General features: G+C 35.4%; 1 protein-coding gene across 1 annotated transcript in view; it reads right to left on the minus strand.

The window, feature by feature from the left end:
- Positions 1–16099, minus strand: part of RALGAPA2 (Ral GTPase activating protein, alpha subunit 2 (catalytic)) — a 303038-nt gene that overhangs the window by 189262 nt on the left and 97677 nt on the right. The window contains exons 16-18 of the mRNA XM_012657226.1: positions 14173–14337; positions 3924–4061; positions 2010–2107 (exon numbers count right to left, since the gene is read on the minus strand). Coding sequence (XP_012512680.1) covers positions 2010–2107; positions 3924–4061; positions 14173–14337 — 401 coding nt within the window. The remainder of the gene's footprint in view (positions 1–2009; positions 2108–3923; positions 4062–14172; positions 14338–16099) is intronic.

The raw sequence follows: 16099 nt of genomic DNA on the forward strand, positions 1-16099 counted from the left end.
ATTTAGTAAATGGGACCTGAGACAAAACAGTTATCTATGGGGGGAATGAAATTGGATCCCTACCTCATACTACAAACAAGAATCAATTCCAGATGGATGAAAGACTTAAATGTGCAAAGCAAAACTGAAAAAAATCCTTATAGGATAAACACAAGGTAATATTTTTATCCCTATGTAGCTGAGATTTTTAAAAATTCCACAAAACCCTAACCATAAAAATGATAATAGAGAATATGAAGAACTTCTGTTCATCAAAAGACACTATAGAGAAAGTGAAAATATAAACCACACATTGGAAGAAATTTGCTAAAAACATAACCAAAATAGGATCAGTATTGAGACTAAACAAAGAACTAACGTAAATAAAAGAAGAAAATATAAATCAATAGGAAAATGATAAAAGACATCAGTATTTCACAGATGAAATAAAAATGGCCAATAAATACACTGAAAAATTTTAAACCTTATTAGTAATCTGAGAAATGTAAAATAAGAGATCCCATTTTCACCCACTTGACTTATAAAAACATAAAAATCTGAAAATAAAAAGTGTTGTCAAGAATGTAGATGAATGGGAACTCTACACATTGCTGGCAGAAATACAAGTGGTGCAACCACTTTGAAAAACAGGCATTATCTTATAAAGAAGAACATTCTTCTATTCTACAACTCATTAATTCCACTCCTAGATAACCACTTCATCATAGAGAAAACTTAAAAAGTAGATATTGAAACACATACAAGAATGTACATAGGTATAATTACCATAAAAACAAATAGCCTGGAAGCCATCTAAATGTCTATGAATAAAAAAATGGAAAAATAATTTGTGGTATATTCACAGTAGAACATAATAGACCAAAGAAAATCTGAACTACTGTCACATGCCACAATGTAGATAAACCTCAGAAATATATAACTGAATAAACAAAGCAACAATATAACTATAAAAAACTTTATTAAAAAGTTCAAAAATAAAGAAAACTAAAGAGTATGTTGTTTGACAATATATACATACATAGCAAAACCATAGAGCAAAGCAAGGGAATGATAAACACTAAGCCCAGCCAATGCCACTCTCTGAGGGAGGTAACAGAGGGTGGGGATAAGATACGTAGAGGCCAAAAAACAACACTGGAAATATTCCAGTTTGAAACTGGGGTGTGTTTGTGGGTGTTTATTTCATTCTTGAAAAACAGAATATACAAATGTAAGCTGGCATGTGCCCTTTATAAAAATAAAGAAACAAGACACTTAACAGTGGTTATCTTCCAGATAAGCAGGAGTTGGAAGAGGCCTTCCCTTTTTATTTTATTACCTTTCTGTGATGTTTGAGTTTTCCATGAATATATACTACATTTTTTTTTAGTGTGAAATGAAGTTTATTGAGGAAGGACAAGACAGATTTACAGAGCAAGAACAAGATATAGGTGTACAAAGTAAGAGCAAGATACGTTTGCCACAGAATGGCAAACAGACCCCCTTGTTGTAACAAAAGGGCCTATATACTACATTTTTAAAAATTAATAAATAGGAGTTACCTGTGTAAATGAGTTACAGGCTATGTTTACATTTTCTTCTTTATACTTCATATTTGTTTTTTTCAAAAAACAGTAAATGCAATTTTTATGTTTTTTAAAAAAAGAAACTCTAATAGATCTTTGTGAATACTCACTTATCTAGTGACTCATGTTAGGTGGAGGCTACCTAAACTCACGTCAGGAATGGGGAATCTGAAATGTAGGTTAAAAATACACGGTACCACATACAGACCAGGTGGCAAATTCCATTTTCATGTTATTTTTTTTTTCCTATTTTTGTAATGTGACTAATTTTACACGCAAAGCAAGAAAAATCTTAAAAGCAAGGTAATTTGGGCCTATAACTGGTCTAAATGGAAAAAAAGTAATTTTTTTTAAGTGTCACTGCCACCAATAAATGTATTTATTGTACAATAATTTATATGTTTACTTTTAATGACAAACCGATATGGTCTGAAAACATCTTACTGGTATTCCTTCATGTTCTCTCTTCACATGTCCTTTATTCTCCTGAATAGGCATCGGCTCTGAAGAACTCAAATTCTGGACATTTTCTACCTTTTGACCTAGAGATATGGAGGAAAATAGACAGAAAGAATGTTTCACATGGTAAAATTGGAAAATGATTTTACATATAGGTAGCTTGTGAATTTAAATATCCTAAGATATGTAAAAGCAGGAGTTAAGGGTCTGGCAAATTGGTAGCCTATGGGTCAAGTCCACACTGCAGACCTGGTCTCTGGCCACAGAGAGCTCTGGAGAGAGCAGACCAGATGCTGTTCGCTGTGGCCAACATGTTCGATTAGTGCAATACATTAGCACAGGGGTGGGCAGCAAGACCCTCCCTGGGGTCCTTGGGGAAGGTATCTCGGAGAAAAGCTGCCTGGCGTGGCCAGGTAAGCCGACAGGAAGAAGACAACAGTCAAGTGGCTCAGTACTGCCTGAGAATAAAGATTGACAAGAGTATACATAACGAGTTTCAGTTAAAAAAAAAAAAGGAATACCACCACAAAGCCTGCAAACACTAAAAAAGATCATAGGAGGATTTTATGAATAATCTAGAGTCAATAAATTTGAAAAAAATAAAGGAACAAATTCCTAGAAAAACAATCTACCAAATCAAAATAGGAAAAGGAAAATCTGAATAGTCCTATAATTATTTTTTTAACTGGACTTTTAAATTTTTTAAGTTGACAAATAAAAGTTATATTTATTTATCAGATATGACATGTTGTTTTGATATACATATATGTTGTGGAATGCCTAAATTGAGCTAATTAACATGCATTATCTGACATACTTGCCATTTTTTTTGTGGTGAGGACACGTAAATCTACTCTTAGTAATTTTCAAGAATACAATATATTATTACTTATTATGGTCACCATATTGTACAACTGATCTCTTGAATGTATTCCTCCTCTCTTACTAAAATTTTGTTAAAATATGAATATTTTAAAATCTTTCTACAAGAAAACTCTCGGCAACTGGTGGTTTCTACCAAATATTTATGGGAAAAAAACAATAATCTTATACAAAACCTTTCAAAGAGTAGAAAATCTTTCCGATAATACATTTTCCTCAACTTAATTTTTACAATGTTTTCTTATTTCAAGAGGATTTCTAAGAGGGAATAATTCCTTACTCATTTGATGAGACTACCATGACCCTGACACTAAGAGATATGAGATAACTTGTAGATTAATAAGGTTGGTTTATTTCTTAATTAACTCATGACACTAAAACAGAATAAGTAGGTTCACTGATACTAGACACGTTTTAAACGTGTGCTTTCATTGTAAAATACATTATTCACTGTTGACAGGTCAAACCATCTGCCTCCTTGCTTTCCACATCCTGTTGTTACTGAATGTTGGAGGAACCGTGTAGATTAATGCTATTAAAAGTTATTATTTTCAACCTCAGCAGAGTCTGCAAGCTGCTAATAAACTTTTTCGAAAGTCCGGCCAGCTCTGCATTCTTATTTCAACTTTAAAAGCTCTTCTTGCAGCTATTTCCCCACTTCTCCCCTTATCCTGCCCCCCTGCCTTCTCCCTAACGTGATACTCCTCCTGGATGTCTTGTACCATTCTCCGCCTCCCTCTTACTCTAGCCACTTGGACTCCTTTCTAGGCCTTGAACATGCCAACCTTGAAAAAAGTGGGATGTGTATATATAAAAATATAAAATTTAGATAATTATGTTAAAATAAATAATGAAAATATTTCTTTGCCAAAAATCACATCCTTGTAATTAAATAAAAAATCAAATCCCCTCAAAATAAATATATTTAGAACAAATGTATACCACAAAACTTTATGTAGCTTTTTATCCCTGGCCAAAATCTACAGTTCTCTTTTAATAATTGGAGACATCATGTACCCTGAGAAGAATCTGAGCACAGTGGCTCAGTGATGTCAGATGTGCTGCTGCTCCGAAGGACTTGCTGCTGCTGTCCCGCCATGAGATGACCGGATCCAGCTGCAGGTGCATTTTCCACCTGCTGGCACTCTTCCACTTCTGTGAGCATTAACATAAAACATGCAGGGCTGTGGTTAAAGATTTTCAAAAATATTTTCATCATTTAAAACAACTAATCTAAAAAATGAATTTTATAGTAAGATAATCTGTTTTTACATCATCAGTTTCCTACACTTGCTAAACCAATATTATATTCCAAGAATACATATTCCTCTTAAGTTCTACAAAACCTTTTATTTTTCAATCAAAGTGAAGGGGGAAAAAAGGCCACAAAAATGGCTAAGAACTATAAAAGTCATTTGGAATTTTAGGGGCAGGCATGCCAAGAAAGAGAGATCCAGAGATCCAAGAGATGCACAAAATGGGTAACAAGAGATGCACGAAATGGGTAATTTACATATGAGGAGAGTAGAAAATAACACACATACACATCCTAAAGGCAGACGAAAGAAACGTGGGAATTTCAACTACATTATTCCTTTTAACAGACAAATGCTCACTGTCCAAAATGAAATGCTATAACTATTTAATGGCTTATATCACCAAATGCAATGTTGAATTAATCACTAAAGCACAAAAATGATCTGCTGGTATTTTTAGAGAATCAATACATAGAATGACATAAAATAGAAAACCACAGATGAGTTCTGACCATCTAGATAATCTTGGCTAGTTTATTACAAACTATATTCCCCTAGAGAATGAGTTTCCTCCTAACTCATTTCTAAACTACACCATTCATTTTAATCTCTGAAGACCATCCAAGGCGCATTTACCCTAATCACCCTACTCTCTCTCTCTCTAGAGTCACAGCTTCAGAGTTGCATCATCTTTTGCATAGTTTATTTTAATATCCAGCCAACTAGTCACCGCTCCCCTCTTCTTGCCACCCTCATATCTGTCCTCCACATGGCCCCCAGAGAGGTCCCTCTAAAATAAAGATCTGACCGTGCCACTCTGCTTAAAACCCTGTGAGACCCTCTATCATTAGAGGGTCAAATCAGTGCTCATCAGGGTGAATACAGGGCTCTCCTTGATCTCACCCCACACAACAATCCCCCCACAAGGAACCATCTCTTACTTTGGTCTCCAACATTACTAACCTACTTGGCACCTGCTGCTCTTCTTCCTCCTCCTGTTTGCTCCACTATGCTAACCACACACCTGCTCCATCCCTCCTCCCATGCTGCCCTGGGCATACCCCTACGTGACTTGCCACAGAGTCCTATGTGTGTAAACCCCATTATGTTCCTCACTAGACTCTACACTCACTGATGAAGTCATAAAACTTTAAATCCACACAACTATATCATATTCTCCAAAAATTTTAATTAGTCAAAGTTTCACTACAACTAAGAAAAGGCTGATCAAAATTCAGCTTGTATTATCTTAGCTGGCTGTGTCATCCAGTTCCTCACCAGAAATGGAGACTTGCTGCCAATGGGCCACCCTCCGTGCAACCCTTTAACCTGAGCCACAAACCAAAACGATGGCTCAACCTACTCAAGAAGTTGTATGTAGAAAGATTCTAAATTTAATATATGGGACTTCGACAAAGGGTTGCGCTTTATTTTTTCTATCCAAATGAAAATTCCACTTTATAGTATATTGATATAGTTAAAGACCCCAGGCTATGAAATTTATGCGATCCTTCACTTACAATTCAAAGTACTAGACCATAATCTAAATTTGGATGCTGATGGGAAACTGAGTTCAGAGTACAAGCAAAGATAAACCAAGGAAGCAACAACAGACCCATTAAAGCCTCGTCTTTCCCGGGTTGTCTCTGCCTCCCTCTTCTCTTGAATAGCTAAGTTTTCCACAGAGAAACACAGGCGTATGTGCAAAATTTTTTATATACCTATACATCCCAAAGCACAGACTAGGCCCTTTTCACGGGTCTATTTCTAGTCTCTTCAGCCTTCAGCAACAGAAGCAAGATGATACCGTGGGGCCAGCCCTTCCGGCTGTCTTCTTTCATTGTTTATTGTAATTACGTAAGATGCTAAAACCTTCTGGGAAGAGTTTATATTTGTTAATAAACCTACGTGTTAATCCAACATCAGTAGAGGGAGCCCAAGAGCTTCCTAACTTTCTAAAAAATAATTGGCAAGTGCCAGTTTTTATAGATGGTGGGAAGAGTGTGTTTTATTCTCTTAAACCTGATGCCAAAAATTGATAGATGTTGGTTTCTGCTATGAGCAGAAGCAAATAAGAACTGAGCCAACGCTGGCAGCATCTTCCTAAAGATAAAGAACATCGCCATCTGGTGGGATGCAATACAGCCACAGCACCATTGCTTCCAAATTAGTGTCCCCACTGGTCCTCAGCACAGCAGACGGATGAAGAGCCTGCCACCACCAGCTGGTCTGCCTTCCCAACAGGCTGGCCTAACGCAGCTTTTAAGGCTTTGTTTTTATAAAACTGTCAGGAGGGACTTCTCAGATGGAGAAAGTCCAAGCTTGTAGAAATAACCGTCAGTGGCCGAGGCAGGAGCATTGATGACTGCAGTGGGAAGGAGAGGACAGCCACAATACCTAGTGTGCTGTTGTGTTGTTGGGGCCCTGAGCTACTCCTGTACCTGACTGTCAAATGAGACAGTGTAAAACAAATTTTTCAGTTCTCCTTATCCCATAATTTTTACCCAGTCTCATGATTTATAATTGTACATTTCTCAGCCTTCTCTCAAACTTTGTATGAAGTATATACTCAATACATGTTTTGTATAAATGAAGGGCAAAATATTTTCTTCATTCCTTTTCTCTTTTTAAATAGTTCTTGGGCTCCCTCTGCTGGTACTTTATTTGTTAAGAAAGAGCAATTTATGATCAAGCTGCTCCCATTTCTATATTGTCAGCTGGAGCAGTTACTATTCCACAACAAGTGAAAATCATTTTAGCACTGACATGCAAACATCGAGATACAGGACTATTTGATATTTATAATAGAAAAAGAACAAGTTATTTAGAAATTATATTATAAATCCTAGGAGATCTAATTCATCCTGTTTTGAATGTCACACAATTTCTATTTGAATCACTTCAAAGAGCTATTATAAATTTTATCTCAGATTCACCAAATCATTTACTCTCTAAAAACTAGCTAATCCCAATAATCCAAATTTTAAAGGCACTAACTTTCTCATCTCTTGACTGGGTAAGTTACACAATACAATTATTAAACCATTACTTTATAAAACTCCATTCAAAACACCAGAAAAATGATCAAATGGGGATTATTTAATTTCATTTTTTCCCACTGAGAGAAGAGTCAGTGTGATTAAATTAAAGTGTGTAAGTTCTTCAGTAGCTTCTACTTTTTCTACATTTCTTAGTATTTTTCCGAGCAATTTCACTCACTCTTTAATCTAAGGTGTCTTCAATTAATCTTATTAAGTGGAATGAGGCTTATTCTCCAATAACCAAAATTCTGGGTTCCATCTACCCCTTGTACAAGGTTGCATCAGCAAAATAAATAGTGTAATTTCCTAATTTTTAAAAAATGGTGCATGATACCACCAACTTGACCCTATAAAAAGCACTGGAAATGTATATCAACTCAACATCTTGAGGTTTCCCACAAGGTCAAGCTTTCCAAAGGTGAATCAGCCCAGGTTCTGGCAAGGAGCACTCCCTGGAAGCCACAGGCAGAGGCAGCTATGCGAGGTTTTCCATTAGATCCCAATACGTCTTTTTAGAATGAGGGGAGACTGCTCATCCTCTAATTACTACTACTACAATATTCCTAAAAGAAAAATAAAATATACCATCTGCATGGCCTGTAAGTGCTACAGATTGATAAATGTCCCAACATAAAAAGCAGTTAAAATTGCAAAACAGCTGGAAGGAATTGTTCCCACAAAGAAAGAAAGGGAAATCATGGAAAGTGCCAGTTCTACTTCCCATGTGTTTCTTTATGTATCTACTCATATCAATGGAAACAGGTGGTTGTGACTCTCCCAAAATACAAACAACCCTCCCCAAATTCTGCTGTCAGCAAATGGAGTCCCAAAAGGAGATCAGAATAAGATATAACAATGGCTGAAGGGAAGTAATTCTCTATTGCTTATATTATTAAAAACAATTTTGGTGGATTGAATAGTCATATACATTAGAAGCAAAAACAAGAAATGTTAACTTAAATGAAAACAAAATTAACAATCATTGATATGGTAAAGAATTTGTGGCCAGAAAGTAAAATTAAAAGTGTCTGCATCTTACCTAGCAATAGGTTAGCAGGATATGCCTACACACTAGGATTTAACTAGAGCACAAATTCATACTCTAACATGCCAGCAGTGGAGAATGTACAATCTAAGACTGGGGACTGACAAAAATCGCCCTTGGGCCAGTCTCTTGATAAGACAGTCACAAAGTATAATGGCATCATTTTAAATAGTAAAGAATAAATAGCATCAGACTAAGAAGGAGCTCACTACTGTAGTTGTCAGATGAAACAGAGAATGGCAGATTGTTCTCAAAGTCACTAAACTCCTAAGACATTTCACCCTTTGTGCTATAAAACCAAGAATAAGGATGGCAAAGGCTGGAAAATATAGACCCAGCCTAGCCTGCTTCATTCTAACTCAGGGTTTCTCAACCGGTACTTTGGGCCAGACGATTCTTTGCTGTGGGGCTGTCCTGTGCATTGCAGGGTGTTTGACAGCAACCTGGCTTCCACCTACTAGATGCCAGTAGCATTGTCCCACTTGTGACAATAAAAAATGTCTCCAGACATTGCCAAAATTGTCCTTAGTTGAGAATCACTGCTCTAAATCATATTCAACTTCTGTTGGAACTGTATATACATAGGAGTGAAGATCTTAGTAAAACAAAATGTAATACTGAATGACAACAAACATTCCCAAAATGAGATTACTAATAGGAAGAGATTTCTTGTGAGAATATATTCTGAACAAACTAGCAAAAAACTTAGTGACAATACGGAAAAAAAATAGACTGTGAAATAAGAAAGCTTTTCACCATAAAAAAATTCCTTTAGGGTACATATCAGCCAAATAAAGAACAAAATTGTTTTAAGTACTTTATTAATCATCTTTAAGCAACAGCTGTTTTTTGAAAATCAAATAATCAAGCACTTAATAATCATCAGTAATTTAACAGACTAGTGATCATTTTCCCAACTACCATTCTAACTGCTTTTCACCTTCAGTATTTACGAGGGAAAAAGAGTTTTCTAAGAAACATAAAACTAACTTCTTCCCTTATATTCTGTAAATTAAATAATATAGTATTTTACATACTCATCAGATGACTTAAGCTTTAATCTTGCTTTGCTAAACCACAGTACAACACAATTTAGTACTACAGAAAGCCATAATTAGGCTACCTTCAATACTAAAAAAAACTAATGTACAATGCCAAATTCCTGAAAATAAAAAAAGATCGTGAAAATATTTCTCTCTTTAGTAAGAAGATTCAGTTCATCTTAGAATCACTGAAAACTAACTATACATACACCTAATTATTCACTGTAGAGCAAAGTAAATCCTTTTGTTAAAATGACTCGGACAAAAATCACATTTGGTACTACAATGTCCTAGTAAAAAATGCAGTGTGTAAACCACACATGGTCAAATTCAATTTTAATTGTACAGGCACAATGTTTTTTTGTTTTGGAAATTACCACTTTTTCACATTTTTTTTTCACTCAAATCTCAATAGTAGCATGAATCCGCATAATCAATCATTACATTACATATAAATATGACTTTTTTTTAACTCCAGGGAACTCTTACCTGCATAATTTCTCCAGTTTATTCACTTTTTAGAAGACATAGCAAGCATTCTAATGCTGACATGCTCAAACTTTTGCAAAATTTTATGAAAATTCCCTTACTTTCTAAGGTACTCTATAGAAGACACACTAAGGCAGGCATCACATTTCCCCCTATTAAAAACTATGATTTAAAATCCTTCTATCCCCCTTAACTGTGAATGCAAAGATGATCAGGGCCACAGAAATTGTTCTTGACTAATTGCTACCAAATGTCAAGGTACATAAAAACAATTATTTGTATTCATCGGAATTAACCACGAATGCACTGTCAGGCACACATGTGTGATGTGGGGATATTAACAAAGGAAGCAAGGCCCAGAGGCAAGTGGGAAAAGCCCAGGGACATTGATGGACACATGAGACAGCGTTACAGTACCTGACAGCCTGTGAGAGCAAGAAGAGTAAGAGAGACCAGGTAAGAGAGCGCTCACGGTGTGAAGGAGGAGCGGGACGCTTTTAGTGGCGGGCAAAGCCTCAGAAAGGTGGACACAGTTGCTGATAGACTGGCTTCGCTTAGCTTCCAGGAGAGATAAAGTAACAATTATGTCAGAAGAACATCAGAACGTTTCACTTCTTTTTTATTATTATTGTTTTTCTGGGCTCTCTTGAAACATTTAAAGGAGGTCATTTTAAACTTTAAAGGAAATCAGTACAAAGCACAGTATTTAATCAAAGTTTCTAAATACAGCCAACTTTCAGTCAGTCATTCTGATGACATAGGAGAATGGGCAATCTACAAATAATCAATTTTATTTTGTAATGCTTTATAATAAGCTTTAGCCTTTCCTTTTTTTCTGCCTGTGATCAGACTCACATTTGGGTTGTTTATTTGGGCAGACATCGTAATCAGTTTTCCCTTCCTAAAGGATACACACAAAAAGATCATGGTGAGAATATCTGGCCTAAGATTAAATTTGTTCTATAAATAATAAATAATTCAGAACTTGGTTTACTGAGAGCTGACTGTATTCAAAAGCTAATCATTAGAAAATGTCTTAAAAGCTCAAGAGCACATAAAAGTCAAGTTGAATATTAAAAGATTTGTTTTTTAAAGAAAAGGTAAAATCTCCATGAAACCCACCCTTTATACCACATTTCAGGCTTATCAAGTCCATATTTCCTAAGTGTCAACTTTATGATGCTCTTAAATTCTCTATATGCTGCTAGTCAGATAAACATTGGAGAAAATGGATGGACACAGGAGAACATGCCTCATGTATGTAAGACCATAATCAGTAAAATCAGTTTTATCCTAAAACAAAAATGTAAAGGTTTACTTGCTGTTTTATTATTTTTATGTGACTTTAGTTAACAGTAATGAAATAGAACTACAAATGACAGTGACACATTGCAAAAAGTGAAAGAAACCTTTTATTTATTATCCTTTCCCCCATCCTTTCTTTGCCTATTAAAATTGCCAGTAAAAGGACTATCTGCAATGTGAGGACAGTACAATTCACATATGTGTAGTGTAATATGTAAGAGAAAATGTCCACATAAATATCAAACTGACTTCAAATTTCCTGAAAGATTCGTTCATCTCTGAATGTCAGACTTTTCATTTGAGTGTTGTTTTAAAAAATTTTCCTTTTATAAATCAATGATTATGTATTTTTCCAAAATTAGTGACTAGATATTTCAGAAATAATAAGATATGGAATGTTTTATGTGGAAATTAAGACTGCTTTGATTGCTGTCTCATTTTAGACATCCAGACTCTTACCATCATTCATACTCAGGGACAGAGTTTTCCTTTATAATTCTTTAAGACTCCCCTTGCCAGGTCTTTTAAGTTATAAACTACTGCATTCTCTGTTAAACTAATTGTCATTTCTCCACTCTGCAACTGCTTATTTTATATTTCCTTCATGCCATCATTGGAAATATTTTCTCTACCTAAGTGAGATCTGTGGGGGAAGTCATTATGTAATAAACTATTTCCTTACAGGAATTAGGGAACAAAGTTACATTTAAATGGGTCTTCCATAATAAACATCTTATTGCTAAAAGTAGAAAAAGTGAACTTCACAAGTTGCCACTCTCTCATAAAAAGGTGGCCTCTACGTAAATCTACCATGAAAATATTCTGGGCTTCAAAGAAGAAAAAGTAACATTATACAACATAAAAATAATAGAACTAAGACCCTAATATTTAGTCTCTATAGATTAATTTACAAAATAGTATGACATAGTAAAATCTTCAAAGACCATTGTTTCTGCAGGTAACAAAAAAGATTCACAGTATTTTATAATTTTTTAAAATGTAAACTACAATAGGAAATATGTGTCTACACATATACACACATATATAAAAATACATAAATATAATAGATCTGTCCAACTCAATAGCTCTCATCTTCATTACATTTTAAAGGTTATTATTCCAAATGTTTTTTAAATTTAATTAATCCTACAAAGGCCAGGATTATTGTTTTTAAGTACAAATTCCACAAATACCTTTACATGATTTTTAAAAAGTGCTGGTTTTTGCACTATCATGGCTTCTCAGACACCTGAGACCACTGATAAACATAACCTCACTAGCATAACTGCACTGAGATTACTTTCTAAAACATACTGTTGCCTCTACCATATTCTGATAAAATACAATAATGCTGAAAACTAAGATGCAGTCTCTTCTATGGCTATGTTTTGGCCAAGTAGTGGCATACAGAATATGCATTGTACTATGATTTGCTGTTCATTACAATGTGGAAATGAAAAGTGTTTTGAATTGATACCTTTATTATAATTGTGATTCAAGGACTGTGCGGGACAGCAGGAAGGCTGGGCAGACCAGGCAGGATGCCACCTTTGTCACAAATTTCTGATCCTTTTCTTTTAAGGATCCAGGGACAAAAGAAAAGAGGTTTTAGGAGTTGGAATGAGAAAGGAAACCATTGAATAAGCATCCTCAAAAGTTGCCTGTTAATTAGGAATTGGGTCTCTCCTCAGAGGAAATGACGGAAAGAAGGAAGAAGTAGAATAGAAGGTGCATGCAAATAAGCGGATAATTACCAGCAAATGCTATAGTAAAAAAGCATGAGGCAGTTCGGGTTAAAGTATAATATATTTTCATAGAAATTCCAAAAGGATTCTAACACATTGACTGCCACACTAGAAAAAAAAAAATTTTCCTTGGGGCCACTGTGTTTTATTACGAAAACAGAATAAAACCTTCAAAAACAAAACAATCCCTTCTAATTTAATGAAAAATTTGTTATTTTTTTATTGTTTTCTATGTGTGAGTTACAGGCAACAATTAAATTGTCAATATTAATTGTAACAATAAGAACATCGACAAGTAAGATTTTCACAAATCAACTACAGGGTTTTGCCCAGGGGACCATCCATCACGTAACATGTATGCTACAGCATGGCAGTGTGAGCACCACGTGGCTCCCAAGGTAAAGAGATGTGGGAGTTACATATGCTTCATGAATCCATGGGCTCAAAACTAACGTGAGTTAAATACAACTCACATGGCAATTAATGCACTAAACCATCTGTATTAAGCCTTTACCAAGTAAGCACTATAGAATATGTTGAGCTTAAATAAATCTGTTTTATAACCAGAGGATCTGGTGATTTTCTGAAGTCAACATGCTAAATGTCAATTATAATTGCATTATATTATTGATGAGAAAAACTATAGGTAACTGAGATAAAGCTGTTTTAAACCTAAGTTACAGTGTCAAAGTCACTGGAGAAGAGGAGGCTTTAAATTAAAACTTGTATCCAGTACTTAAAGTTCCTATTAAATACTAGATATAGGCTTCCTTTTTAAAGATTTCTCTTTTTGATTTAAGAGTAAAATGTAGCAAAGCAGTCTGATTAACTGGGGTTCTTAATCAAGTTTTTGTTAATTGATACAGGCTACAAGGACAACATCTACAGGCACGAAAAGCTCAATTTTCCAAAGCAGCAAAAAAGAAAACGTCTCCATCTAGTCCTGAAAACTAAATACATCATTCTCCTTTTCTTTGAGAGAACAGGTTGCCACACTCTTAAGATTAACATTGTTTACCAATGACAATAATGTGACTAATGGTGTATTTATTAAGAATCTATTTCCTTCAAGGTTCGAATAAAACCTCTATTTTCTCTATTTTGCACAACTATCTCACTCAATATCGACATCCCAAGTTCTTTTTCACAATGGAGGATTTAGAAACAAATATCTAAAAATGTGATTTGAAAAATAACCAGAACAGAAAGTTAAAATGTAGAAACACTGCATTCGATAAAAGGCCCAATATTTAAATTTTGAGTAGAATTTTAAAACATTTTATTCCTATAAATCCACCTTAGATAACAACTATTTTTGAGAAATATTTAAATAAATGTTTACCAGTTGCTTTTTGGCGAACGATGTTTCTTGCCTTCTCAACTCCCGGTGCTCCGGATGTGGTGGCACTCCTAAATCGCATTGGCTCGGTCACATCTGGGTGGCTCCGCCAGCTGAGAGAAAAGGATCTCCCCACAGTGGTTCCTTTCTGAGAATCTAGGACACAGCCTGATAAAGGATAAGACAAGAAAAGTAATCTAAATGCTGAATTTATTATTATTCATTTTATAGCCTGTGTTGCTCAACAAACGGCATGCATACAATTATGTATAGCGAGCCAATTCCCTTGTTGCAAATTAGGTACCACTTCCTTACACTGCAATTTAGGAAGTTAGTCATATATCAGTAATCTAAAAATTCCTATTGCCAAAGTATTTTCAAGAATCTATAAGAGTCTCGTGAAAATTATCATTATCTTCATACTGCTCATTCCAATATACAAAAGAACATATTAATAAATCTTTCTCAATACAAGAACAATGTCAAATAAAGTTACATCCCTGTTCCCAGGATACTCCAAAAACCACTACTTATAAATCAAAAACTTAAGGATCCTGATAATAGAATAGTACTGCATCCTATAGATGCCAACCCCTCCAACAAATCCCCAGAGAAATCCATGCCTACTGTAGATTCCCATCAAATGAGGATAATGAAAATCTATAAATAATACAAAACTGTACTTTAGCAAAGCTCCAAAATAATAAAATGCTGCAGTCTGAGATTCAACTTCCCTTCTTTTCTCTTATATTGCTCTGCTCTGTTATTGCATTGAGAGGTCAAGGATCCAAAAGAAACAGAGGAAGAAAGAGAAGGAGAGACTTAAGAGATTTCTGCACAGGTATGAAGTGGCCAGTGGCTTGTTTTCACACCCAAATTCCTCTGCTTGTGTCTTTTGTTTCCACTAGACGAGTGCTTAGATGTCAAGTGTGTCTATAATAAATATTTAAATCCTTTTTAGTATAAAGCTATATAAATCAGAAATATTTGGCATGGTCATTAATTAAGTAATGTGTTCTGTGCCATTCTGAAAATAGTGTTTTCTGAGTTGTTTGCCTTCCTACTCCATATGCATCTGTGTTTGTACTTTGAGAACAGTGCAGGGTGGCGGAGTGCACATGTGCGTGTATGTGTGCATGTGAGGATTACCAGAATTTCAGGAGGCAAGGAAGGTACTCAGATTGAGAAGGTAGGGTCTTAACTCTTATCGCAGCTCCCTTCCTCCTCCAGCCTGAAAGGCACCCTTAACAGGTAGATTCTCTTCTGGGCCGAGAACCACTGGCTTAAGGGGCCAAGTTCCTGGTTAAAAGCATCAGGATCCTGTCAGGCCCTGGGTCTACACAAAGGCCCTTAGAGCTATTAAAGAGGATGAAACAGAGGCCAAGGGCCCAGGCTCTTGGTTCTGTATTCCTATTTCAATCCCAAAACTCCAGTATAAATATTTTGTTAGAAAGGGGTTCTATACAGCTTCAACTGGGGAGAAAAAAACATCTGCTGCTAAAAATATGTTAGAAAACAATGTCATTAGATAGTCAAAATCTAAACTTGGATTAAACTGTTCCAGTGGAATGCCATGTACTTAAAACTACTTTGTTTTGCCTTCTTACTAACTTGCTTTTATTAACTAGTGCTTTGGCAAGCCATTCTCAGACTGTAATGAGATATTATAAGAATCAGTCCCATTAACTGCATGTCTATATGGTTAACTAATCATTGTAATTGGTTCACACCTCCCCATATCCATATCCTCTGTTGTTCCTCCCCACACTGACTCTAGGCTTCATCCTATCACTTACTTTGAGAGCAAAATTGACAATTTGAGCTTGCCCTCTTGCTGCTCCTCGAACTCTCAGCCATCATGTGAACAAACCTGTGCTAGCCTGCTGGCTGATGAAACATGTGGTCCAGTCATACCTCACTGCCCTGCTGA

The sequence above is a fragment of the Propithecus coquereli genome, unplaced genomic scaffold (genome assembly GCF_000956105.1).
Source record: "Propithecus coquereli isolate 6110/MARCELLA unplaced genomic scaffold, Pcoq_1.0 Scaffold533, whole genome shotgun sequence".
Lineage (NCBI taxonomy): Eukaryota > Metazoa > Chordata > Mammalia > Primates > Indriidae > Propithecus > Propithecus coquereli.